The sequence below is a fragment of the Microcaecilia unicolor genome, chromosome 2 (genome assembly GCF_901765095.1).
Source record: "Microcaecilia unicolor chromosome 2, aMicUni1.1, whole genome shotgun sequence".
Classification (NCBI taxonomy): domain Eukaryota; kingdom Metazoa; phylum Chordata; class Amphibia; order Gymnophiona; family Siphonopidae; genus Microcaecilia; species Microcaecilia unicolor.
Window position 1 is genome coordinate 83941110 of NC_044032.1, and position 25079 is coordinate 83966188.

General features: G+C 46.0%; 1 protein-coding gene across 2 annotated transcripts in view; it reads right to left on the minus strand.

Annotated features, from left to right (window-relative positions):
* Positions 1-25079, minus strand: part of PAIP1 (poly(A) binding protein interacting protein 1) — a 185932-nt gene that overhangs the window by 16886 nt on the left and 143967 nt on the right. For both annotated transcript variants that reach the window (XM_030193105.1, XM_030193104.1), the window contains 2 exons: positions 13506-13623; positions 6217-6271 (listed from right to left, as the gene is read on the minus strand). In XM_030193105.1, the coding sequence (XP_030048965.1) occupies positions 6217-6271; positions 13506-13623 (173 nt within the window). The remainder of the gene's footprint in view (positions 1-6216; positions 6272-13505; positions 13624-25079) is intronic.

Genomic DNA, 25079 nt, shown 5'->3' on the forward strand with positions numbered 1-25079 from the left:
CTTCAGGTCATGTTTTTGGTGGCTGTCAGTTTTGTTGTTTTTTGTGCGCTAGAGTGTGTGTGTGTGTGTGTGTGAATGTTTGGGGGGTGGGCGGATGGCGAAATGTGAGGGAATGGCTGTTGGCTTCGAGGGGGGTTAGGGGCTTTGAGGGGTCCAAATGAAACAGCTTTAGACTTGTTACAGATGGACCAATAATAAAGAATGACAACCTGGATGCAGCAGCTCATAAGTCTGCTTGTTGTATTTTGAGTGTACAGCAATGACAGCTGTGCGGGAGAGTGGAAACAGAGATCAACCAAATTGGCTTCCTTGCTTACAGGGAACTAAATAGGCTCACCTTTTTTTCCAGGTTTGAGGAGCTCTGTTTTCTTTGTGTAGTAATCGGGAGGTCTGGGAGGGGGCGGGGTGGGAGGTGTGTTGCAGCGGCGGTGGGGGTTTGGAGGGGTTCAGGGGCATTGAGGGGGGGGGGGGGGTCAGCGTTGCTTGGGGGGGTGGGGTGGCAGCGTCTCTGAACTCCGTGAAACAGGGCTCCTACAGGCAGCTGGCATTTGCTGTTGTCTCTGCAGCTGCTCCTCCTCTTCCCTCAGATGTCGCTGTGCTCTTCTGGGGTTTCCTCCAGAGGCAATGATGTGCAGGGGAGAGGAGGAGCAGCTGCAGAGACGACAGCCAATGCCAGATGGCTGTCCGGATCCGTATTTCAGTTTTGCTTTTTTTTGGTACCGGCCACTGCGTCTGCGGGTGGTGAGGGGGTTGATGTAGCCGAGGGGGGGGGGGGGGGGGGGGGGGCTTGGGTGATGCGCCAGGGGGAGGGGTTTTGGTGCTGCTCCGAAGGGGGGTAGGGGTGTGTCGTGGTGTACATCGATGTGTGCCCTGCCCTCGCGTCAAACGTGATGACGTCGATGGCGAAGCGATGGCGATTGGATGAGTGTCCTTGCTCCGCCCTCGACGTCATCACATTTGATGCAGGGGTGGGGCAAACAGTCATGGGCAAATTTCAATCTACACCACCATGGATTTAGAACGTTGTGACTTGTGGAGGCTTCATTAGAACGTTGGGGTTGCGAATTATATCCGGAAGGGGCGTGGCTGAGGGCGGGTCTATGAGTGAGAGTGAGTGGTGCGTGCTGACAGCCTAACCTACCAACAGTACAGGGCTTCAGTGTTTCCCTGCCACAGAGTGAGCTTCAGAACGTTGGAGGTGAGAATTATTTATATAGATAGATCACTCCTGTTGTCTCAGTCTTGAAGGCCCAGTGTTGCTTTTTTTGTCTGTATTTAAACAGAATCCCAAATCTCTTTGGAGATGAGCACTCCACAAACCTTTAATAAGCTAAAAATATCATTCTACTTTTAAAATAAAACAAAGTCTTATTTATAAAACATGTGTTAAATTGAATTAAAAATAAGTGATTTTTAAAAAAACACAGAAGGCTAGCCAAGAAACATTTAGTCCAATAAAAAAGATCTCGCATACTATTACCCAGCTTGCTTGAGAAATACATTCTTCCAGTTCATCGAATATGCCAGTTATCAGAGTTTCACCATTCACCCATTCTCTTCCTCCCTTACCTTTAAGGAGTAATTTTACAAAGCTATTGGTGTGTAAAGTATGTTTTACATGTGGAAAAGGGCTCAAACTGTGCATAGCTATAAATGTGTAAAAAATAGGTACATAGAAAAAGTGTGTCTACTTTTATGTAGACCAAGTACAGGCAAGCTATGAGTGGAACTCGGGTTGAGTTGAGATATGCAAGTGTATTTTATAAAACAAATGAATACAAGCAGAGATTACACAAAAACATTTACCCCTTCTTCCAAACAGGTATGAATCTGTGCACTAATAGGGCTGACTTTGGGTGCCTATGTTATCTTTGTAAAATAGGTGCCTTTTTGGACATTCAACATAGGTGCCCTGTTATGAAATCAAGTCCTAAATGTTAGTATTCTGTTTAAATATTCTAGGCAGCAGTCACAATTATCTTCCTTTTCTCAATGCTCAGTGTGTGCATAGTGTCTTAAGTATGCTTGTATATTCCCCATCCCCCATGAAGACATGCAAAAAATTATATATATATATATATATATATATATAATTTTTTATGCATTAACTTTTTTTTTGCCAAAGTTCAGTTTTTTCCCTTGCATTTAAAAAGGTGAAATATACTGTTACTTGATAATTTCATAGAAACAAAAGCAGATAAAGATCACATGGCCTATCCAGTCTGCTCATCCATACCATTCATTATCCTTTCCTCGCTCTTAGAAATCCTATATACTTGTTTCAAGCTTTCTTGAATTCTTCGTCTCCACCACCTTCACTAACAGATCGTTCCACAAATTCACCATTCTTTCCATGAAGAAGTAATTTCTTAGGTCAGGGGTAGGCAACTCCGGTCCTCGAGAGCCGCAGGCAGGTCAGGTTTTCAGGATATTCACAATGAAGTGGATAGAGCACCATTCACGGAAGAGAGTGTGTATGAACAACTTGAAAAGCTAAAGGTGGACAAAGCCATGGGACCGGACGGGATCCACCCCAGGATATTGAGGGAGCTCAGGGAGGTTCTGGCGGGTCCTCTTAAAGATATGTTTAATAAATCCTTGCAGACAAGAGAGGTTCCAAGGGACTGGAGAACGGCGGATGTGGTCCCTATTCACAAAAGTGGTGATAGGGAAGTAGCTGGAAACTACAGGCCGGTAAGCCTCACTTCAGTTATTGGAAAGGTAATGGAAGCGATGCTGAAGGAAAGGATAGTGAATTTCCTGGAAGCCAATAAGTTGCAAGATCCGAGACAACATGGTTTTACCAAAGGGAAATGGTTCCAAATGAATCTCATTGAATTTTTTGATTGGATGACAGGAGAATTAAATCAGGGACGGGCTATAGACGTAATCTACTTAGATTTCAGCAAAGCTTTTGACACGGTTCCCCACAGGAGGCTCTTAAATAAACTGGATGGGCTGAAGATAGGACCCAAAGTGGTGAACTGGATTAGGAACTGGTTGACGGACAGACGCCAGAAGGTGGTGGTGAATGGAATTCGCTCGGAGGAGGGAAAGGTGAGTAGTGGAGTGCCTCAAGGATCGGTGCTGGGGCTGATTCTGTTCAATATATTTGTGAGTGACATTGCCGAAGGGTTAGAAGGTAAAGTTTGCCTATTTGCGGACGATACTAAGATTTGTAACAGAGTGGACACCCGGGAGGGAGTGGAAAACATGAAAAAGGATCTGCGGAAGCTTGAAGAATGGTCTAAGGTTTGGCAATTAAAATTCAATGCGAAGAAATGCAAAGTGATGCACTTAGGGAAGAGAAATCCACGGGAGATGTATGTGTTATGCGATGAGAGTCTGATAGGTACAGAAGGGGAGAGGGATCTTGGGGTGATAGTATCTGAGGATCTGAAGGCGACGAAACAGTGTGACAAGGCGGTGGCCGTAGTGAGAAGGTTGCTAGGCTGTATAGAGAGAGGTGTGACCAGCAGAAGAAAGGAGGTGTTGATGCCCCTGTACAAGTCATTGGTGAGGCCCCACCTGGAGTATTGTGTTCAGTTTTGGAAGCCGTATCTTGCGAAGGATGTAAAAAGAATTGAAGCGGTGCAAAGGAAAGCTACGCGAATGGTATGAGATTTGCGTTACAAGACGTATGAGGGGAGACTTGCAGACCTGAACATGTATACTCTGAAGGAAAGGAGAAACGGGTGATATGATACAGACGTTCAAATATTTGAAAGGTATTAATCCGCAAACGAATCTTTTCCGGAGATGCGAAGGCAGTAGAACGAGAGGACATGAAGGGGGGCAGGCTCATGAAAAATGTCAGGAAGTACTTTTTCACGGAGAGAGTGGTGGATGCTTGGAATGCCCTCCCACGGGAGGTGGTGGAGATGAAAACAGTAACAGAATTCAAACATGCGTGGGATAAACATAAAGGAATCCTGTTCAGAAGGAATGTATCCTTGGGAGCTTAGCCAAGTTTAGGTGGCAGAGCCGGTGGTGGGAGGTGGGGCTAGTGGTTGGGAGGCGGGGATAGTGCTGGGCAGACTTATACGGTCTGTTACAGAGCCGGTGGTGGGGCTGGTTGGGAGGCGGGGATAGTGCTGGGCATACTTATACGGTCTGTGCCAGAGCTGGTGGTGGGAGGTGGGGATAGTGCTGGGCAGACTTATACGGTCTGTGCCAGAGCCAGTGGTGGAAGGCGGGGCTGGTGGTTGGGAGGCGGTGATAGTGCTGGGCAGACTTATACGGTCTGTGCCAGAGCTGGTGGTGGGAGGTGGGACTGGTAGTTGGGAGGCGGGGATAGTGCTGGGCAGACTTATACGGTCTGTGCCAGAGCTGGTGGTGGGAGGTGGGACTGGTGGTTGGGAGGCGGGGATAGTGCTGACCAGACTTATACGGTCTGTGCCCTGAAGAGGACAGGTACAAATAAAAAGTAGCACATATGAATTTATCTTGTTGGGCAGACTGGATGGAACGTGCAGGTCTTTTTCTGCCATCATCTACTATGTTACTATATGACATTTTAATAGCTTCATGGCATGTTTCAGTTGAAAGGATGCTCTGGAATGAGAGAGCGTAAGATGAAGGTGAAAGGAGACAGATTCAAGAGTAACCTAAGACAGGGGTAGGCAACTCCGGTCCTCGAGAGCCACAGGCAGGTCAGGTTTTCAGGATAATTAATATGCAGGAGATAGATTTGCATACCATGGAGGCAGTGTATGCAAATCAAGTGCATGCATATTCATTGTGAATATCCTGAAAACCTGACCTGCCTGCGGCTCTCGAGGACCGGAGTTGCCTACCCCTGACCTAAGAAATTACTTCTTCATGGAAAGAATGGTGAATTTGTGGAACGATCTCTTAGTGAAGGTGGTGGAGACGAAGAATTCAAGAAAGCTTGAAACAAGTATATAGGATTTCTAAGAGCGAGGAAACATGCCATGAAGTTTTCCACAGATGGAGTTAGGGAGAAGCCAGGAGCTATGTGGGTGCTGTCAATATTCAGTGCCAGTGATCAAGTAGCTAAGCGACCAAATAGGACTGCATAAAAGGTGCTGGACCCATGAAAGGAGGAGGAAGGGACAGAGGTGCTAGACCCACTGGAGGAGAATGAAGGTGGGCTGGAGGGAAGGGAAAGAGGTGCTGATGCTGGACCCATGGGAGGAGGAAAAGGGGGCTGGAGGGATGGTCTGTTTTGGCCCTGAAGAAGCGGGAAGAGTCCACAAAGCAAGGACCTTGGTGGTGGATTGGACATAGATTTCTTTTGGGATGAATATCCTATATACTTGAAGTTCCTGCACAATTGAATGCTCAAGCTTATGGAGTTCCTGGTGCTATGAACTGTGGTTGAACAGATAAGTTCTGAATTTTTCCAGATATCTGAAGTATTAAATTATGGAACTATATTATAGAAAAGTATTAACTGTAGCTGGAGGGTTTTTATGCCAATGATGGAATGTATGAAATACAAGAGTGTACTCAAATAGAAACTCTGAGGCTTTTTCCTTCATTATTGGGTCAATATTGCATTCAATGTGTTCAGCATTTTAATGCTAATACTTTGATGGGGTTGTTTATGGTTATTTGAATGTTTTTGTCCCTCATTGCTCATTTGTTATTGTGAATTAATTCACTGATACAGGACAGGCTCAAACGAATAAGCTGCAGTGCAAGATCCAGTCTTTTTTTCCAGTAGAGCCAGTTGGAATTAGCATGAACATAAGAATAGTCATACTGGGTCAGATCAATGGTACACCTAGCCCATTATCTTGCTTCCAGCAGTGGTTAAACCAGGTCACAAGTAGCTGGCAGAAACCCAAATAGCAGCAGCATCCTAAAGAGGGAAGACCTTTGCTGTTATTGTGGCAGGACCTGCCAGCCATAGAGAGTTACAGAGGAATATTCTGATAGAAGGCATCCCTCCAATCCTATGGAATATGAGTCTCCTGTACTATCTGGGATTGCTGCCTATAGGCAGAAGGGGTATATGGGAGTAGTGAGTTGGGATTTAGGGGCTGGAGGGGATAATCTATGAGGGAGAAGTGAAAGAAAAATTTTAAATAAATTTTTAGATAAAATTGGACACTGAAATCAATTAAATACTCCACACAATAAGGTATATAGAAAAGCCAAGGATATATTTCTGGTGGCCAATTATTAAATGCTGAGAAGAAATGTGATTACTTTGCACACTATGCCTGGGATTTGAGAATCAGGACCTACCTGGATCTGCTGCAGTAAAAGGCACTCCTTCAGATGTATAGAAAGTTGGCTCATTCTGAAATTAAAAATGATTACTACACATTACACTCCAATAACATATGGTACAAAATTACCAATGCAGATCAAGACCTCAGTCACCGTCTTGCTACCACAGAACAGTGGATTTGGATTTCAAATACATACATTTCTGTTTTATAAACTTAGGAAGCTTTTGCTCCTTTCAACACTAAATTAGGGAGTCACTAAACAAAGCCTCAAAAGCACAGGATGGTTTAATCCCATATCCATATTACAAAGAAAATATGGTCACCTATGGCACCTCATGCTCATCCTTTTCCATGCAGATTAGACAGTAGATGTTGCTTACACATGTAGTCTTCCCATTACCTCTTGGCTGTGCTGAGGCTGTACAAAGTGCAAGATGCCAGCAGACCTTGTGCGGTTTAGAGGTCAAAATCTCTTGCAATGGCTTTGGTTTTACTCTACTGAGAGGTCAAATTATTCAACATACATTTAATGGGACTAGAACACCATAGGCTTTCATTTGCAGCTGTCCAGCTTTTTATCCATTTTTACTCCCTAGTCCCTTTCCTTTTTAAACCCCAGCCACAACATCAAACATGCTTAGTATGGGGCTGTAGACCACAGTTCTCTTACCCTTTATGTATACAACCTAAATCCCATCCAAAAGGTATCAAAGATAGGGCTCTTCAGTGTCGAGAAGAGATGGCTGAGGATACTTCAACCGGGCCTTTAATGGAAGAAGTAACTAACTTGTTAGTCTCACTCACACACACAAGGAGTGATACGGGCTGCACATACTGCAGCCGGACATGTTTATCCACTTCTACCCTAACTTAGATAATATTTAACCATCTCTCTGACCTAATGTGCACCTTTCTTTAAATTAGTCACCTTAATTTCTAACTCCTCTTACCTATCTATATGTTAACCATCTCTCTGACCTCATGTGCAATTCTAATTCCTCTTACTCTCTCATTTACCTATATGTTCCATCTTTGCTTATACCCTACACTGTCAATTAAAATGTTCTATTACATATTGTGTTGACATTGTAAGTAGTAGAGAGTTGCATGGGGACAGAAATCTTACCCGTCTTTACCCGTCCCCACAAGAATTTAACCTGTCCCAGCCGTCCCCACAAGAATTTAATGGTACGTTAAAAAAAAAATTTGGTCGGCTCTCTTAGTCTCTCTCTGGGTTCGAGCTGCAGCACTGCAGGCAAGGAAGAAACAGAAATTGGAACTTGGAACACTCTAGTGCGCACATGTAAGACTTGTCTCTGATTCACTGGCACTGTGTGCTGAGAGGTTGCCACATGCATGCGCCAGTAGGTCAGGTGACATCTGATGCTCGTGCCTATGTCAGAGCTGAGGTCTGCACATCAGCCTGGGAGCAGAGAGGATTAATAGTAACATAGTAAGTGACAGCAGATAAAAACCTGAATGGTCCAGTCTGCCCAATAGTTACACTCATTATCAATTCATAATTAAATCAACAATGAATGCGATATTATAAACTTGATGAATACCAACTTTTGAACTGGGGTGAGATGGGACTTGGAGTAATTGACCACGAACCCCAGTAGCTCTAGCACCTGAATAGTCATTCACATGGACTGTAGAGCGCCTGCCTCCAAGGTGCTCTTTACCAGCCAATCGTCGAGAGAAGGAAACACATGTACTCCCAGTCTGCGTAGTGACACTGCGACTACCGCTAGGCACTTTGTAAACACTCTGGGTGCAGATGCCAGACCAAAGGGCAGAACACGGTATTGAAAGTGCTGTGTTCCCAGCTGAAATCGAAGATACCTCCTGTGAGCTGGAAGTATCAAGTTGTGTGTGTAAGCATCTTTTCCTTTAAGTCCAGAGAGCATAGCCAATTGTTCTCTTGTATCATGGGAAGAAGGGTGCCCAGGGAAACCATCCTGAACTTTTCTCGGACTAGGAATTTGTTCAGGGCCCTTAGGTCTAGGATGGGACGCACCCCCCCCCCCCGTTTCTTTTTGCACAAGGAAGTACCTGGAATAGAATCCCAGCCCTTCTTCCCCTGGTGGAACGGGTTCGACCGATTGGGCCTTTAGAAGGGTGGAGAGTTCCTCTGCAAGTACCTGTTTGGGCTGGGAGCTGTAAGAATGAGGTCCAGGTGGGCAATTCGGAGGTTTGGATTCCAGATTGAGGGTGTATCCTAACCAGATTATTTGAAGGACACATCGGTCGGAGGTTATGAGAGGCCACCTTTGGTAAAAAAAATATCAACCTCCCCCCAACCAGCAAGTCGTCCGGTACGGACACTTTTACTGAGGCTATGCTCAACTGGAGCCAGTCAAATGCCCATACCCTGCTTTTGCTGGGGAGCAGCATGGGCCTTAGACGCACGCTGTTGACACGAACAAGGGTAGGCTGCCGAGAAGCAGGAGTGTACCTATGCCTAGGATAAGAATAGGGAGCACTCCTCTTCTCCCCCAAAAAAACCTCCTAGATGAGGAGGTAAGTAGCAGAAGATGCCCAGCGGGAGAGAGAATCCATAGCATCATTATGCTTCTTCATCAGATCAACAAGATCCTCCACTTTCTCACCAAAAAGGTTGTCCCCCCGGCAAGGAACATCCGCCATTCGCTGCTGGGCCAAACGATCCAGGTCAGAGACACACAGCCATGAGAGTCTGCGCATCACTATTCCTTGAGCAGCAATCCTGGATGCTACATCAAAAGTGTCGAATGTAGCCTTGGCCAGGAATTTTCGACACACCTTCTGCTGCCTGACCACCTGGCGAAAAGGCTCGGCTTGCTCCGGAGGGAGTGCAACAACCAAGCTAGACAGTTGCCTGACCGAGTTCCGCAAGTGTACGCTCGTGAAGAGCTGGTATGATTGAATTTTGGCGGCGAGCACTGCGGCCTGATATGTCTTGCTCCCAAAAGAATCAAGAGTCCTAGCTTCTTTGCCTGGGGGTGCCAAAGCATAGTCTCTAGTACTCCTGGCTCTCTTGAGGGTGGAGTCCACCACCATAGAATTGTGGGGCAACTGAGACCTCATCAATCCAGGTTCACCGTGGATCCGATACTGGGATTCAGCCTTCTTCAGGATCACAGGGCCAGACAGAGGGAATAACCAGTTCCGCATAAGGACTTCCTTCAGTACCTTATGCAGAGGAACTGTTACAGCCTCTTTAAGCGGAGAAGAATAGTCCAGGACTTTAAGCATCTCAGCCCTGGGCTCATCCTCAACCTCCACAGGGAAGGGAATAGCCGTAGCCATCTCCCGGACAAAAGAGGAAAAGGATAGACTCTCTGGTGGAGGGGAAGGATCAGAGGGAATCCCATAGGACTCGTCAGAAGAAAAGTACCTGGGATCTTCCTCTGACTCCCATGAACACTCCTGTTCAGTATCGGATAAGACCTCTCTTAAGGTACTCCGAGACTGAGCTTGCCTTGACGCCGAGGAACGACGTCCTCGATGGCGATGTCACAAGGCCGACGTCTGCTCAGACTGCAGCGAAGCTTCCTCCACCGACGTCGAAAAGTCGACCTGGGTGGCAGCAGATGTCGATGCCGTAGGCAGCACCGTGGCCAGAGACCTCACCGCAGGAGAAGGGCCAGACACCGTAGCAGCAGACGGTGTGGAAGGCGCAAGCACCCCCGACACCGAGGCTGACTGACGTAGCAGTCCTTCCAGAAGTTCTGGAAACAAGGCCCGGATGCGCTCGTCGAGAGCCGCCATTGGAGAAGGCTGCGGGGGTCGGTGGAGCAGGCGGTGTCAGAATTCATCAAGGCTCGGGAGCAGGTACCGGGCTGCTAGAAGACAGACATATTGGCACCTCCTGTATAAAGGAGGAGCAATCCTCTCGGTGCCGACGCTTCTTGGGTGCCGACTCTCTCGACGCCCCGGAGCTCCCGGCACCGTGAGTTGGTGGAGAACGATGAAAGTGCTTCTTCGCCAGGTCGTGGAATCCTTACATCTCCTCGGGGCTGGGGCCGACAAAGGTCAGTCCTGGGGGGGGGGGGGGGGGGCCTGCATAACAGGAGGCCTCGAGGCAGGTGGAGACCCACTCGACGCCTCACTGCTCCCAGCACGAGTTGGTCTGTCAGCTTATCTGTAACTTGAATGTTTCTCAGGTGAACACTGCCAAAAGCAAAATAAAACATTCAGATTGTATTCTTTTGAAAGAAAACAAATGCCTATTTTCTTTCTTTCTGTGGTGGATGGCTAGAGAGGAGGAGGGACTGTAGGATACGGCTAGAGAGCAGGGGGACTGTGGGAGTTGGCTAGAGAAGGACAGGATGTGGGGGATGGCTACAGGAGGAGGGGTGTGAGTGGGTGGCTAGGGAGAACGTTCTTAAAAGCAGACAAGAAAGCTTATAAAGGCATCATTTTTTGAAACAGAGCTGAGATTCCACTGTAAGTTTTGTTGCTAGCTAGGGGGAAGGGGAGGGGGGTTGTGGGTGTTGGCAACACACCCTACTGATCTCACACAGACTAGGGTTACCATATGTCCGGATTTACCCGGACATGTCCTCTTTTTGAGGATATGTCTGGGCGTCGGGGTGAGTTTTGCCAGTCCGCCCGTTTGTCCGGATTTCTGGACAAACGGGTGGGCGGGCGGCTGACCTATCCTAGCCTCCCCTTACTTACTATCTACTGCCCTGGTGGTCTACTGACCTCTTCGGGGCAGGAAAGAGCCCCCTTTTTCCTGCCCGGAGCGCTGCCCTTGTCCTGTATCCTGTTGCTGTGTGACGGTCTCGGGATTCAAAATGGCCGCTGAGAGTTGAAGTGGCCTCCCGAAGAGGTCACTAGACCACCAGGGCAGTAGATAGTAAGGGGAGGGGAGGGAAATATGTGACCCGGGGGAGGGGAGGTGACGGGGGGGGGGGGGGGTGAGAGTGAGAAGGGGCGGGGTGTGAGAAGGGCAGGGACGTGGTGGGGGCGGGGCAGAGGGCGTGACATGTCCTCTTTTTCAGAGAACAAAATATGGTAACCGTAACACAGACAGTGTGAAAAAGCAAACAGCAAGCTACAGACCCTGATCTCACAGAGAATAGTCTGCTTTGCTGTGAAAAAAGCAAACAGCTCTGCCGTTCTTAAAAAGCAGACAATCCAGTTTAAAAGGGTGTCCTTTTCTGTGTCCTTTTTTTTGAAAAACAAACACCTATTTTCTTTCCTGTGAGAAAAGAAGTGAAGAAACAGCTTTAAAAGTAAGCATAAGGTATCATTTTGAAAGAAAAAAAATGCAAGAAAAAGAAAAATGTCTATTTTCTTTTCTGTGAGAAAAAAAGATTAAGGTGCGCATGCGCAACTAAATTCTGCTGAGGTGGTAGGGGGCAGTGTTGGGGGGGGGGGGGTTACATCACTTCCTGTCGCATGACCCCATCCAAAGTGGTGGATAGCAGTGAAAATAAGAAGTGACATGACGCATATAGTAGTGGCCACCATCTTGAAAAAGGGGAATGGCTATGATGTCATTTCACATGACATCACCAAAAGGGGTGGGGTTATGCAGAAAGGTGCGGGGTTTGGTGCAGGAAAGGCTATGCAAAAGGGGTGGGCTTGGGCAAGGGTAGGGAATCATGTCCAATGACATCATCCAAAGGGGGTGGGGAGTGGGCATGGCCTAGACCAGTGATGGCGAACCTATGTCACGCGTGCCAGAGAGGGCACGCAGAGTCCGTTGGCATGAGTGCCTGGTCCGCCCGCCCATCCGCGCGCCGTCGCTGGTCCGCTCGTCCTCCCTCCCTCCCTCCCTCCGAGCACCAGGCCGGCCTCCCTCCCTCCCACCAAGCACCCGCCCGCCCTCCAAGCACCAGGGCCCGCCCTCCTCCGAAATTTAAAAGGCATACCTGGTCGGGGTTAAGGTGGCGTCCGCAGTGGCAGCGAAAAGTGTGTTGTTTGCTCAGCGTGCCTTCGGCCTTCCCTTCTGTCGCTCAAGTTCTGGTCCCGCCCTCACTTCCTGTTTCCGCAAGGGTGGGACCAGAGCTTGAGAGACAGAAGGGAAGGCCGAAGGTGCGCCGAGCAAACAACACACTTTTCGCTGCCGCTGCGGACGCCACCTTAACCCCGACCAGGTATGCCTTTTAAATTTCGGAGGGGGGGCCCTGGTGCTTGGAGGGTGGGAGGGAGGCCTGATGCTGGGTGGGAGGCTTGATGCTGGGTGGGAGGGAGGCCTGATGCTGGGTGCGAGGGAGGCCTGCCTGGTGCTGGGAGGGCAGGTGGGAGAGGAGGGTGGCTGACATGGGTGGCTGGAAGGGAGAGGAGGGAGGCTGGACATGGATGGAGGGCAAGAAATGAAGAAGAAAGGAGGAAAGTAAAGAAATAAATGGAAAGGAAGCCCTGGAAACGGACTTAAGAGAAGAGATAGAGAGCAGCAGAATCAGACAACAAAGGTAGAAAAAAATTATTTTATTTTCATTTTAGTGTTTGGAATATGTCCAATTTGAGAATTTACATCTGCTGTCTTATTTTGCACTGGGTATACTGGAGCTGTAACAGCTTACAGAAATGATTTAAAATGAAAAAAAAAAAAAAAAATCATGTTATTTTTTTCTCCTATACTAGTATAATATTTTCAATGATGTCTGTTTATATGCGCCATGGCTGGTGTAAGAGGTGTGGCTATCATAGGGGTGGAGTCACATGTGGTGACCCCGCCCATAACGAGTACCGGCACCTGTTGGCACTTTGCAATAAATAATTAGATTTTGGGTTGCTGTTTGGGCACTCGGTCTCTGAAAGGTTCGCCATCACTGGCCCAGGAAATGAAATCATCAAAAGGGGCATGCAGTGGGCATGGCCTGGGTGTATCCTCACTTCTGACTGGCTGAAAACCTGGAAGTGGGCATGCCGTCTGTCAAAATCAATTAAATTTGACAAATGCTAGTGAAGTACACTACCACCATGTGATGGTGTATTTGCAGAGATGTAGTGGTACTGGAAAATGCAATTTGCAAGCCAAAAGAAGTAGAGGTTTTACTTGGCAGTATAGACATAAATATGTATGTTTGATAATTGACTGGATGGATCATGCAGGTCTTTTTCTGCCGTCATCTACTGTTACTATGTAATTGGGGACATAGAAGTGGTATTCGTTACCTTAATGTGAAAGAATAGTCATTGAAAAATGCTTGGATGATGTGGCATTGTACAACACCCTGGTTTATGTATATTGGTGGCTGCAAATTGTGTGCAGTTTTGTACTGTTGTGTAAATTAACAACAGAGAGAGATTTAACAAATAAATTAAATTTGGAACAAAAACCATTCTTAAGCATAATCATACCATGAAATAGTTGGGGTCATTTTCAGGCGTTGCTTCACTATATGTGGAGGTTGAGTGAACTCTTCCCCAGTTACTTGAACGAAGTTCTACTAATTTCAGTAGCATTTGTTTTACATCTCTGGAAGAGATACGTACATAAAGACTCATTAGAAGACAATGTCAAAATAGAATTTTCTGTTGCTTTGAAAAGAATAATGAAATGAAGTGTCAAGATACATCTATTACTATGGAAGGTTTAAAGAGAAAAGAATAAATGCTGAACTTAAAAAGAGAATTGGTACACCATAGTTGACAAACTTCATATTAAAATGGAACATGGTGATTTAAGAGAGAATTCAGAAATATTACGCATTTATTTTTTATTACATTCGTACCCCGCGCTTTCCCACTCATGGCAGGCTCAATGTGGCAGGCAATGGAGGGTTAAGTGACTTGCCCAGAGTCACAAGGAGCTGCCTGTGCCAGGAATTGAACTCAGTTCCCCAGGACCAAAGTCCACCACCCTAACCACTAGGCCACTCCTCCTATTAAAGGTCCAACTCAAAGGGTAATTTAAAACAAAGTAGTAAACTTCTCTTCCCTAGAAGTCATGCATGCTTCCATATCCCCTCTTTTACCACCTTCACCTTTCCTTTCTGCCAAGCTCATTCCCCCTTCATCTTTAAAATCTGCCTCTTTTAAAAAGCTTTTGCCTATTGCTGCTGTTCTTCCTGTTTCCATGACAAACTGTACCCACTTCATGCTGTTGTCCTCATCTATTATATTCCTTACACTGGTCTGCCTTGGAAGCCATTCAATTTATAGATCTGTAACCTACTGGATTCATTTACCTTTTCATTTCTATTATATAATGTTCCACTTGTTATTTTATGCAATGTGTGTCTTTTTTATTTTATCCAATGTGTCTATCATCATAACACAAAAAACTTTTGTCTAATAACAGTATCACTGGAGATTTCCAGCTTCATCCAGCAGCTTAGGAATTATCAAAGTATCATCATAAAAATAGAGCTTGTCCCTGCAAGTTCACTGAAATGTCAAAGTTTTGTAGAAATTTGGTCAGCTTTGGCATAACACTGTCTAACCCTCCTACAACAATAGGGATAACCTGACATGGCTTGTTCCAGAGTCTTGTCTTATTTCTATTATCAGGTCTCAATACATTGTTAATTCTTCCAATTCTTTGTCTAATTCTTGTGTCCCCTGAAAAATCGATCCATTAAGCGTTGTACATTGAGTTCAGAAATTTGTTTTTCCAGATTCATATGTTAATTTTTGATAGGGTTTGATTCGAAGCAACATTTTATAATTATACGATTTTCTTTGATTGTCCATTTCTTCTGTTTTGCTGGTTCTTCCAGTCACTTTGCAGCTGTCTGCCAGACACAGCTGACCTCACTTGTTGAGCTGACAAAGGGCCAGTACAACATAGAGCCTATCAAACTAGAGTTCCAACACATTCAAAATCAGAATCCTTACTCTAGTTGGCAGGGATTGAATATTTAACTCCCAGGTGGCCCAGAAACATCTCTTCCTTTTATTTCCTATTATGGGTATTGAAGTTCCTTTCTTGTATGTGGATTTTAGACTGTGAACCATTTTGACCTGCAATGTGGCAGTTAAAGGTGGTACAGTACGTTTTAATAAATAAATACATATGAGGCGGGCATCCATAGCCTCTAATGTTATCAGGGTGTAGAGGGCATTTCTCCATTGCCAATGTGTAGGAGGACTGTCCCCTATCCAGCATTGCATAATAGATTTTTTTTCACTATAATACAGGATTATTTAACAGCAATCTTTCCTCTTTATGCAGAGGGCCGATTACTGATATTTTCCCAAATTAGGAGCCTGATTGGAGGGGGGGGGGGGGGGGGGGAGACAGTACTATCCACCTCCCCCTCAGATTTCCAGATAACTAACAATCTGTAACAAAAAAACACCTGTATCCATGAACAACCCTAGAGAGAATGAAAGAATGTTGCATCTCCTGTCCCACATTTATCACAGTTTGGGGTTAATACCACTCCTGCCTTATAGGCTTATTTCTGTGAGAAGTAAGCTCTTGTAAGTATGAGAAAATGACATTCTCACAGATTAGTGCTATATGCTTGTGAAGGTGTCTGATCCAACAACTGAATAAATTCCCTATTTGTCAATTGTATGCCCAGCTCCATAAATCCAGGACCGAATGATGGTACTAGAATATTTTAATGGAAGAATGGAGCATAAGGCCTTGTGGAATCCCGAGATAGAAGCTGGTCAAGGAACTTCTGCTTGAAAAGAATTCTGAAAAATGTGAAACAGCTCCTACGGACAAACTGTCTCCTCGTAAAACTGAGATATAACGGGCCAACTGCTATATGCAAAAAGGTCCATCTAACCGCTATCTGGTCCCTGAATTATCTCAATAGGTCAGATGGTCCCATCACCCTGCATTACGTGTTGTAGGAACTGTATTCCCTGGTTAGCCCACCTCTGAAAAGTTACATATTTTTAATCTCTGGCAAAAAAATGTGGATTACCCACCAGTGGAAGGAGGTTGCTACTAGCAGGATTTTGTATCCATATCCACAGTGCCATTTCCATGCTTCTCACAAAGAATGCACAAGCAGACTAGTTCTCAAACATAAGGTGAGTGACTGAGGGCGTGTTTGCATCAGAAAATTTAAATGTAGGGGGGGCTCCCCATGCTCTCTCATAAAGCAAGAGTAGAAGTGTCAGTATTTAAAATGCAGTAAGCAGCACAGGAGACATGCTAGATTGTACAGTTAAAAATTAGGGAGACCCAACAATCCCCCTCAATTCCATGTGCCCATTAATTTGTCTGTTCTTAATACTGTTTTTTGTTTCCCCAATAAAATCTGGTAAATCTGTTTATAATGCAGAGGTCCATGCACTGCATTTGTATAGGGAGATTCTGAAGTACATATAACCACTTCAGGAAAAGGGTCATTCGAACTAAGTTTATCCTTTCTCAAAGTGACTTGTGCATGTTTAGTTTAAACCCTGAGAAGTTGCCAAACTAAACAAAATTTTCCAGGAGGACCAGGAGTGAGCATCTGGGTCAGCAAGATGCACTAGCAGATCATCTGTAAAAGCTGCAATTTTAAATTCCTGGAACCACATTCCTTTTATGAGTGGAGGAGTAACCTAGTGGTTAGTGCAGTGGACTTTGATCCTGGGGAACTGAGTTCGACTCCTACTGCAGCTCCTTGTGACTCTGGGCAACACTTAACCCTCCATTGCCCCTGGTACAAAATAAGTACCTGAATATATGTAAACATAGTAACATAGTAGATGACGGCAGAAAAAGACCTGCACGGTCCATCCAGTCTGCCCAACAAGATAAACTCATATGTGCTACTTTTTGTGTATACCCTACTTTGATTTGTACCTGTCCTCTTCAGGGCACAGACCGTGTAAAGTCTGCCCAGCACTATCCCCGCCTCCCAACCACCGGCTCTGGCACAGACTGTGTAAGTCTGCTCAGCACTATCCCCGCCTCCCAACCACCAGCCCCGCCTCCCACCACCGGCTCTGCCACCCAATCTCGGCTAAGCTTTGAATGTAGTTGCAAAAACCTCAGAAAGGCAGTATATCAAGTCCCATTTCCCTTTATCTCCAGGTTCTGCAAAGTCTAAAAAAATTAGGGGGTCTAAAACTAACAAACAAAAGAGGTGATAATGGGCAGCTCTACCTAGTCTCTCACTGGATGGAAAAGGGGTCACTATGCATACCACTGATTCCAATAAAAACCGTTGGATCTGTGTAGTGTTTTAACAGCATCAGTAAAGGCACCGACGATACCATAACTGTCAAACAACATGGATATAAACCTCTATCTACCCGAGCAAACGTATTCTCTGCATCTAAGCTTACCAACAGAGAGGGCATCAACCATCTCTGTGCCTCCTCCAGAGTAACCAAGATGGCCCTAATATTCCTAATGGAATGGCATGGGTTGGTGCACAAACCCCACCTGCAGGTCTGCTATTAGCCTAGGCAGGACTCTGCCAATTTGCTAATAATTTTGCCAGCATTTTGGTCTTGTAACAAATAAATGAAATGGTCCTATAAGACTCTGAATAGGAAAGGTCTGGTTCAATATATCTGGTACTATTGGTATATCAGGGCATTAAACTGCACAGTTATAGGGCCAGTCACTTCCGCTCACAGACTCTTATAAAATTCAGCATGGTACCCATCAGGTCCTTGGGCATTTCCTAACTTGCTCTGCTGGATGACCCATGATACCGCATCTCCACTAAGGGCATTTAACATCAGTCTGTCCATGTCAATCAAGCTTGGTAGGGCCTGACTGAATAGGTAGGCACTGATGTCAAGGTCAATAGTATTGTCTTCCCTATAAAGTTACATGAAAATAGTGTTTAAAAATAGCTCCTATTTCAGTCTCTGATCTTACCGACTTTCCAGCATGATCCTTTAAATACACTCTTTAACCAGTCTGGAAAGTCCCCTAGCCTTGTTACCAAAGCAGTATAAATGATACTGAAAATACTGAGCCGATTTTTTGGTGCGATGATGCAGCAGCTTGCAATTTGTGTAGCTAGTAACTGGATTTTATGTTGGGCAGTCAGGTGGTTCCCATAAAATTGTCTTTCTAACCTACTTTTCTTTTCATGGCAAGATTAGGCAATTATCTCTCCAAAGAGAATAGCTTTGGTTGTTTCCCAGTATAAGATCGGGTCATCTTCGTGGCATTGATTATTTATTCTAAAATCCTTCCATTTATCCATAACTTATTCCCCAAACTTACAGGCAGATGATCAAAGCCCTGCGCTGTTCCAAACAGCACGGGGCGCTATTAGACCTATGATCAGAGATAATGCATGCAAATTTAAGCAGCGCAATTATCTCTGATCATGGGGTAGAAGTGTGGGTGAATTGTGCCTGAGCATGTGCTCAGCACAATCCTCCCGCACTTGTTTGACAGGTCTGGGCTGTTAAAAGCCTAAACCTGTCAAACACAAGGGCTGGAGGTCCATGGGACCACCAGGCCCTGACTACCGATGACTAAAATCAACAGTTTAGAACCTTTTTAAGTTTCTCCTGGTCTCGAGCCAAAAACCCGCACCAAAACATCCCCAAACAAACCGAAAATACAACTTTATATCACATTAAACATTTTTCCAAAGTACATTATTTTAAACAGCATTAAATACATATATTTTGCATACCTTTTGTCCCTCTATGTATTGATTATTCTCTTTTAATCTTCGGCACACGCCCGCTGTATGGTTCCCCCCTCCAAAGGGTCAGGGAGGGCTGGAGATCCGGTGGGTCTCCAGCCTCCCCAAACCCCCGGAAAATGGTCCCTGGTGGTCCAGGGGCCGCTGGCCAAACCCCCTCCCAACGAGTGACCGGGGGGTGGGGGGGTGGGCTGGAGGTCTGGTGGACCTCCAGCCCACCCCGACTCCCCATCCAGCGTTGTCTTTCGAATCCCTGGTGGTCCAGCGTGAAAAAGAACCCCCTCACGGCCCCCTACCTTAGTTGGAGGAGGGAGGTAGCCTACCTCCCTCCTCTTCCTTGGGTTGACGCCGCCCAGCCCCTCCCAGTGCATCCTGGGATGCGCTGGGCGGGGCTACAGACCATTTAAGGGATTTGCTCCTTTATAAGGTCTGTAGCCCCGCCCAGCGCATCCCAGGATGCACTGGGAGGGGCTGGGTGCCGCCATTTTGCGGCGGCGTCAACTCAAGGAAGAGGAGGGAGGCAGGCTACCTCCCTCCTCTAACTAAGGTAGGGGGGCCGTGAGGGGATTCTTTTTCACAATGGACCAGGGATTCAAAAGACAATGCTGATGGGGGGGGGGGGGGGGGGGGGGCTGGAGGTCCACCGGACCTCTAGCTCCCTCCCCCTGTCGCTCACTGGGAGGGGGGGGGGGGTTGGCCATCAGCCACTGGACCACCAGGGACCATTTTCTGGGGGTTTGGGGGGCTGGAGACCCACCGGATCTCCAGCCCTCCCTGAACCTGTGGGGGGGGGGGGGGGGGAACGACCGGAGGTCCGCTGGACCTCCAGTCCCCTGGACCTCCAGTCCCCTGTTGGCAGGTTTGCTTTGGGGGGGGGGGGGGGAACAGGGGCCTGCCAGCATGCAACTGCATGCTGTACAGGGCTCACCATTCCTCCCCAATGATCTGCAAACCCTAACGCCAGCTCGCAGTGCTTGCCGTGGCCAGCGACCCAAATTTTGGTGCGCTGACCGCTGATCATTGGCGATGAATGCGCTAAGCCCTGTTTAGCATGCATTAGCATGCTACTTGCGCAAAGAGCCCTCGAGCGCATTATTTCACGCGCTTGAGGGCTCTGATCATGGGGTGGTAGCAAACGCCGGCGCTAGTATGGCGCTAACAGCCTCTAGCGCCAGCGTTTGCTTTTGATCATCTGGGTGTTAGCATCAAGGGAGAGGGGGAATCTCCAAAGAGGTATTTCTCCCTTCTGATCTTCCCAATCATCCATGTTAAAGCACGACCAGAGATCTCCGAGGGTGCTATCTCAGCCTCCCCTACCTCCCAGAACATCTCTCTATAGACACTAATATGTAATCTATCCTTGAGTGAGTTGTGGGCCTGCAAAAGGTGTGTTTAATCCCTCTCTGTTGAATGGAGTATTCTCCATACATCCAGAGTGTCGAAGTTGTCACAGAGCAAAGGGAGCAAACAATTTGTTCCTGATGGATATTATGAGTTTTGTCCAGGGATGAGTCTGCAACCCTATTTAAAGTCCCCAGCTATTATTCTGGGGAGGGATTCATCCTTTGGCAGATGAGCTATGTGAGTGGCAAAGTTTTCTTATTATACACATTAGGCGCACATACATTGCACAGCAAAAGCAGCTGTCTTCCCACCACCACCTCTGCTAAAATAAAATGACCCTCCCCTTCCCAGATTATACTCCTTTCTATCATAAAGTCTTTCTGAAATAGTATAACCAATCCCACTTTTTTTGAAATTGCTGGGACCTCAATATAATCTACTACCCATCATCTATTCAAGTTAGCATGTTGAAGTAAATCTAAATGTGATTCCTGAAGGAGCGCTACCGAGACCCTCTGTCTGTTAAGGGTTTGAAGGATATTCTGTCCTTTTAAGCAGAAACCAGTCCCACCCACTTCTCAAGATAGCGCAATCCTTCCATAATCCACTGGTCATAAAGCATTAAGAACTTCTACCCCATAAGTCTGTAACTCATCCAATGCTCATTCAGCCCACTCCCTTTACTCTCTCCCCTCCCCCCAACACCTTTCCCCCTAATTTAATCCCTACAAGCACTCTCTCTCTCCCCCACATGCAGTCTTCGTCCCTTCCAGTCATACAATATCAGCCATCTCACCTTCAGAGTTTTCTTTTTTTTTTTTTTTTTTAAATCTCAGTCTCCTACTTCTTGTCCACATCTAGGAAAGAGTCGGGGTCAATATTAGCAAAGACTACATCTTCCACTAGCACTTAGATGGGTTGCTGCTGAACTGCTGATCAAACAAATGCTGGCAAAATATGACCTTCTCACTGTTCATGTTTGTTCACTGGGTTGTCTGGGAGCTTGGGCGTTTTGTTCTCCCCCTCTTCTCCAAATGACTCCTCCTCAGAATGCTGCCCGTCACCTGCTGCCGCTCCGTGTGTGCCTGGATTCACGAGGCTGAGCCTTAACTGTTCTTTCATTGGAGCCCTCTTGCCAAGTGAGTGTGGCCTAGAACTTCCTGACCGCACCATCATGGGGAAACTCGAGCAACATCCTGAGTCTCTCGAACACCACTGAAGTCTGCACACCTCGACTTTCTGATGTGCATGTGTTTCTCATTGGATGAACCCCTCTAAGAGAGCCTGAATAAAAGCCCTCACCCTCTTTCGGCATCATCATAAATTTATTTTTTTGCCTTGAACTGTGACCACTAATTGGGGGGGGGGGCAAAAGCCCACCTGGAGTTCTTTATCCTGTAGTTCCTTTTTAAACTGCCACAGCTCTTGCCTCCAGTGCACAGTTTCCAGACTAAGGTCTGGGAATAATCACAGCTCTAGTTCATCAAAAGCAGTAGTCTTTTGTATACTTGCCTGACAGAGCACTAGCTCATTTTTCTGATATCTCAGCAGATTAGTGCTGGCCTGGGTCTGAGATCTCAATGAGCCCTCCCAATTTCAAACAGAGGAGAGATCATGAAGCAAGAGGGTGAAAGTAGTAGCCCGACACCACCTCCGCGGCCAAACGGGCGAGGAGTATGGGAGAAAAGATAACCTCCACGGCATAGAGCCGCGACTGAAGCAGAGTCTTCAGGATAAAGCCAAGTTTCAGTTAGGGCAAGCAGATGGAGAGTACACGAGATAAAAAGGTCATGGATGTAGGAAAGTTTGTTACAGACAGAGCGAGCATTCCACAGAGCGCAAGAGAAAGGCAGGGAAGAAGGGGGGGGGAGGAGAGGAACAGAAATTAGATTAGAGATATCACGGTGTGACCTGCACAAATAGGATGAGAGCTGATGTGGAGGACCAGGATTGGGATTAATGTCCCCAGTGGAGAGCAAGAGAGTACGGAGAAGAGTAGGAGAGGTATGACGACAGCGACGAAGGCAAGATGTACTCAGACAGAAAGGAGATGGATGAATGGAAGGAAGGAAATGTTGAAGGTTAAGAGCTGAGAAAAAGGAAGAGGAAAAAAGAGATGATGAATAGAGAGGGTGGACAATGTGTTCCTGCAGTGTACTTTCAGATGGAGAAAGATAGCCAAAACACATAGAGACCACACTCACTGTTCACCAATGCAATACACATCCACTTCTGATCCCTCATCCCGTTATCCAGTCAATCATACATTTATTCACGGAACTATGTACACCATATGTCTTAGTGTCTAACAATGCCCTCTTTCCCATTGTCTCCTTCTAATGTTTCTATGTTGATGTCCCATTGTTATATTCCCAATGATATTCGAATGTCTCGCACAACTCTGTTCAATGTAATCCATAACCTAGTTGTAACAAATGTATTTCTATTATTCATGTCTTATTGTAAGCCACACTGAGCCCGCAAATAGGTGGGAAAATGTGGGATACAAATGCAATAAATAAATAAATAAATAAATAAATAAATAAATAAAATTAGGAAGAGACAGTACTAAGAAGAAAAAGTGTACTGGAGCCATAAGTAGTAACTGGAAGAAAAATAAATGTATAGAGAAAAATGCCCCGCGGCACTTACAGCGGAGGCCCTGAGTGGATTGGAGTGGACCTGGGAGTCACCCCGGTGAAGGCTGTAAAGAATATGCAGATGAGCTGCAAGTCCTCCACAGCACCTGAAAGGCAGCCAGTGGTGGTGGTAGAGCTGGGCACCTCTCAGCCGAGGAAAGGCTTACCAGGGGTTAGGCCGAAGCCAGCATCCCTCCCCCTGAGGGTCGCCTTAGCCCTCCATTGCCCCAGGTACAAAATAAGTACATGTATATAATATGTAAACTGCTTTGAATATAGTTGCTAAAACCACAGAAATGTGGTATATCATGTCCCATTCACTTTCCCTTTCCCTAATGGTTCATTTTCAAATAAGGTAGCTTTTACTTTTAGAAGGTCCACGTCTTATCGTTCATTTTTTAGAAACATGTCCTCATGTCCCCATTTAAACCCCACCCCCCCTTTTGAAAAAAAAAGTTTTCTAGTCAGTTCTGGTTCCCATATTGTCCTTCTTGTGGATTGTTAACAAATTTACTAAATATAAAGAAAAAAAATATTTTAAAAATTAGACTCACTGACAGATGCCCTAACCTCAGTAACCCCACAATAGAGTGCAAAAGAGGAAACAACATAAAACTCAGCAGTAGAAGCTGGTGGATTGCTGTGTGTCTCTGGTGACCTTGTATAAAATCAGTACCAAATCTCAGCAAGGTGACACTATAGTTGAAGTATGGTTGGAAAGAAAAGGAAGAAAGTGTGGCTGTAGGTTTTCCAGGATAAGAAAGTATCCACCTGTAACTTAATATGCTAGCGCTAGAGATGGAGGCAACAATAGTGCAGACACTGCAGGTAATATCAGTGTTGTAGATAAAGGACACTGCAGAAGGAGATGTATCTCAAAAATGAAAAAGTTAAGAGGATTAGCTACAATTAAGTGGATTCCTGCAGATAGAGGAGATAATATCCTGCTGCCTTTTATACTAAAGGGACAGAGGAAGAAGAAAATAACTACTCTTCCGTGGGAAAAACACACTGAAGGAAAAGTAAAATCAATGCAGGCAGAGGTGTCCTTGATAGGTATCTAAAATGATGAAGATCACCTAAGAGAATGAAAGATCCAAAATATCAAAACTGAAGCATACTGCATTAAAAGAGGAAGATCTCCAATAGTAAATTAAAAGTAGAAGCTTAAATACAAAAAATGAAGAGGTATGAAGGAAAAACAGAAGAGAGATATCAACATAAACCGTTTAAACAGAACCCAAAATAGTTCTACAGGGAACTGGGAAAGAGCATTACTATAGTGAAATATAACTAACTAAAGCAGAACGTTCTGGAGAGAATTATATAAAGACCCTGTTACGGTACAATTGAGCAACAGATTGGCTACCCTGGATATAGGAGAATTTGGAAAAGGCAAACATCAAAAATTAGAAAATGACCTGAAGTAACAACAAAAGAGTCAGGAAAACAGGTTAAAAAGAGTCCTAAACTGGTGGAGGAAGTGACGTCACGGACCTTGATGGCTGCCTGAATTCATAGCTCTGGAGCATCCTCACTAACTAATAAGCTACATCAGTGATCATCCGCCCTGACTCTATGTTCTCTCCTCCTGTGGTGCGTGTAGCCGGTCTAGGTAGTGGAATTAGCCTGGTAGCGGGTGGCCATATCGGTGGCTCGGAAAGATGTCGAGCGGCAGCCTATGCTAGGCAAGCCAGAAAGGCCCCGCGGCGCCATGTCTCGTCTTCGCACCTTTCGCATTCGGATTCCGACTCGGCTATGTCCTTAACGGATGCAAGCTCAGTGTCTCCTACTAGGGGTCTATCTAAAGAATTAACAAAGTGCCTTACGGAAATCCGGAATGAAATAAAGTCCTCCCAATGAGGAAATATTGGAGCGCATGGATGTTCTAAGCGTGGACTTATGGGAGCTGGAAGGCCGCATGGAGGACCTGGAGGCTCGTGTAGACGGCCATGACGAGCAGCTGAGTGGGGCAGATGCCCACTTAACAAAGCTTCTGGCTTCTTATGAAGATCTGCAACATAAAATAGACGACTAAGAGAACTGTGGGTGGTGGAACAATCTCTGCCTCTGCGGGGTTCCTGAATCAGAAGACAGAGAGGATGTAGTTACCATTGTGAGACTGGTGTGTGGAAAATTGCTGGGATCGGAGGATATGGCAATTGAAAGGGCGCACAGGGCCCTGGGGAAACCAGTGGATAATCGTCCTCGTGATATTATCGTCTGCTTTGCCTCCTTTCTGGTTAAAGAGCAAGTGTTGCAACGGGCGCGCCAGGTACCTTTTGTGGAATACGAGGCCAAAGTTATGGTGTTTCAGGACCTGTCTCAGTTTACTCTGACTCAGAGGCGTGTAATGAAGCCTGCCTTGGAAGTGCTGG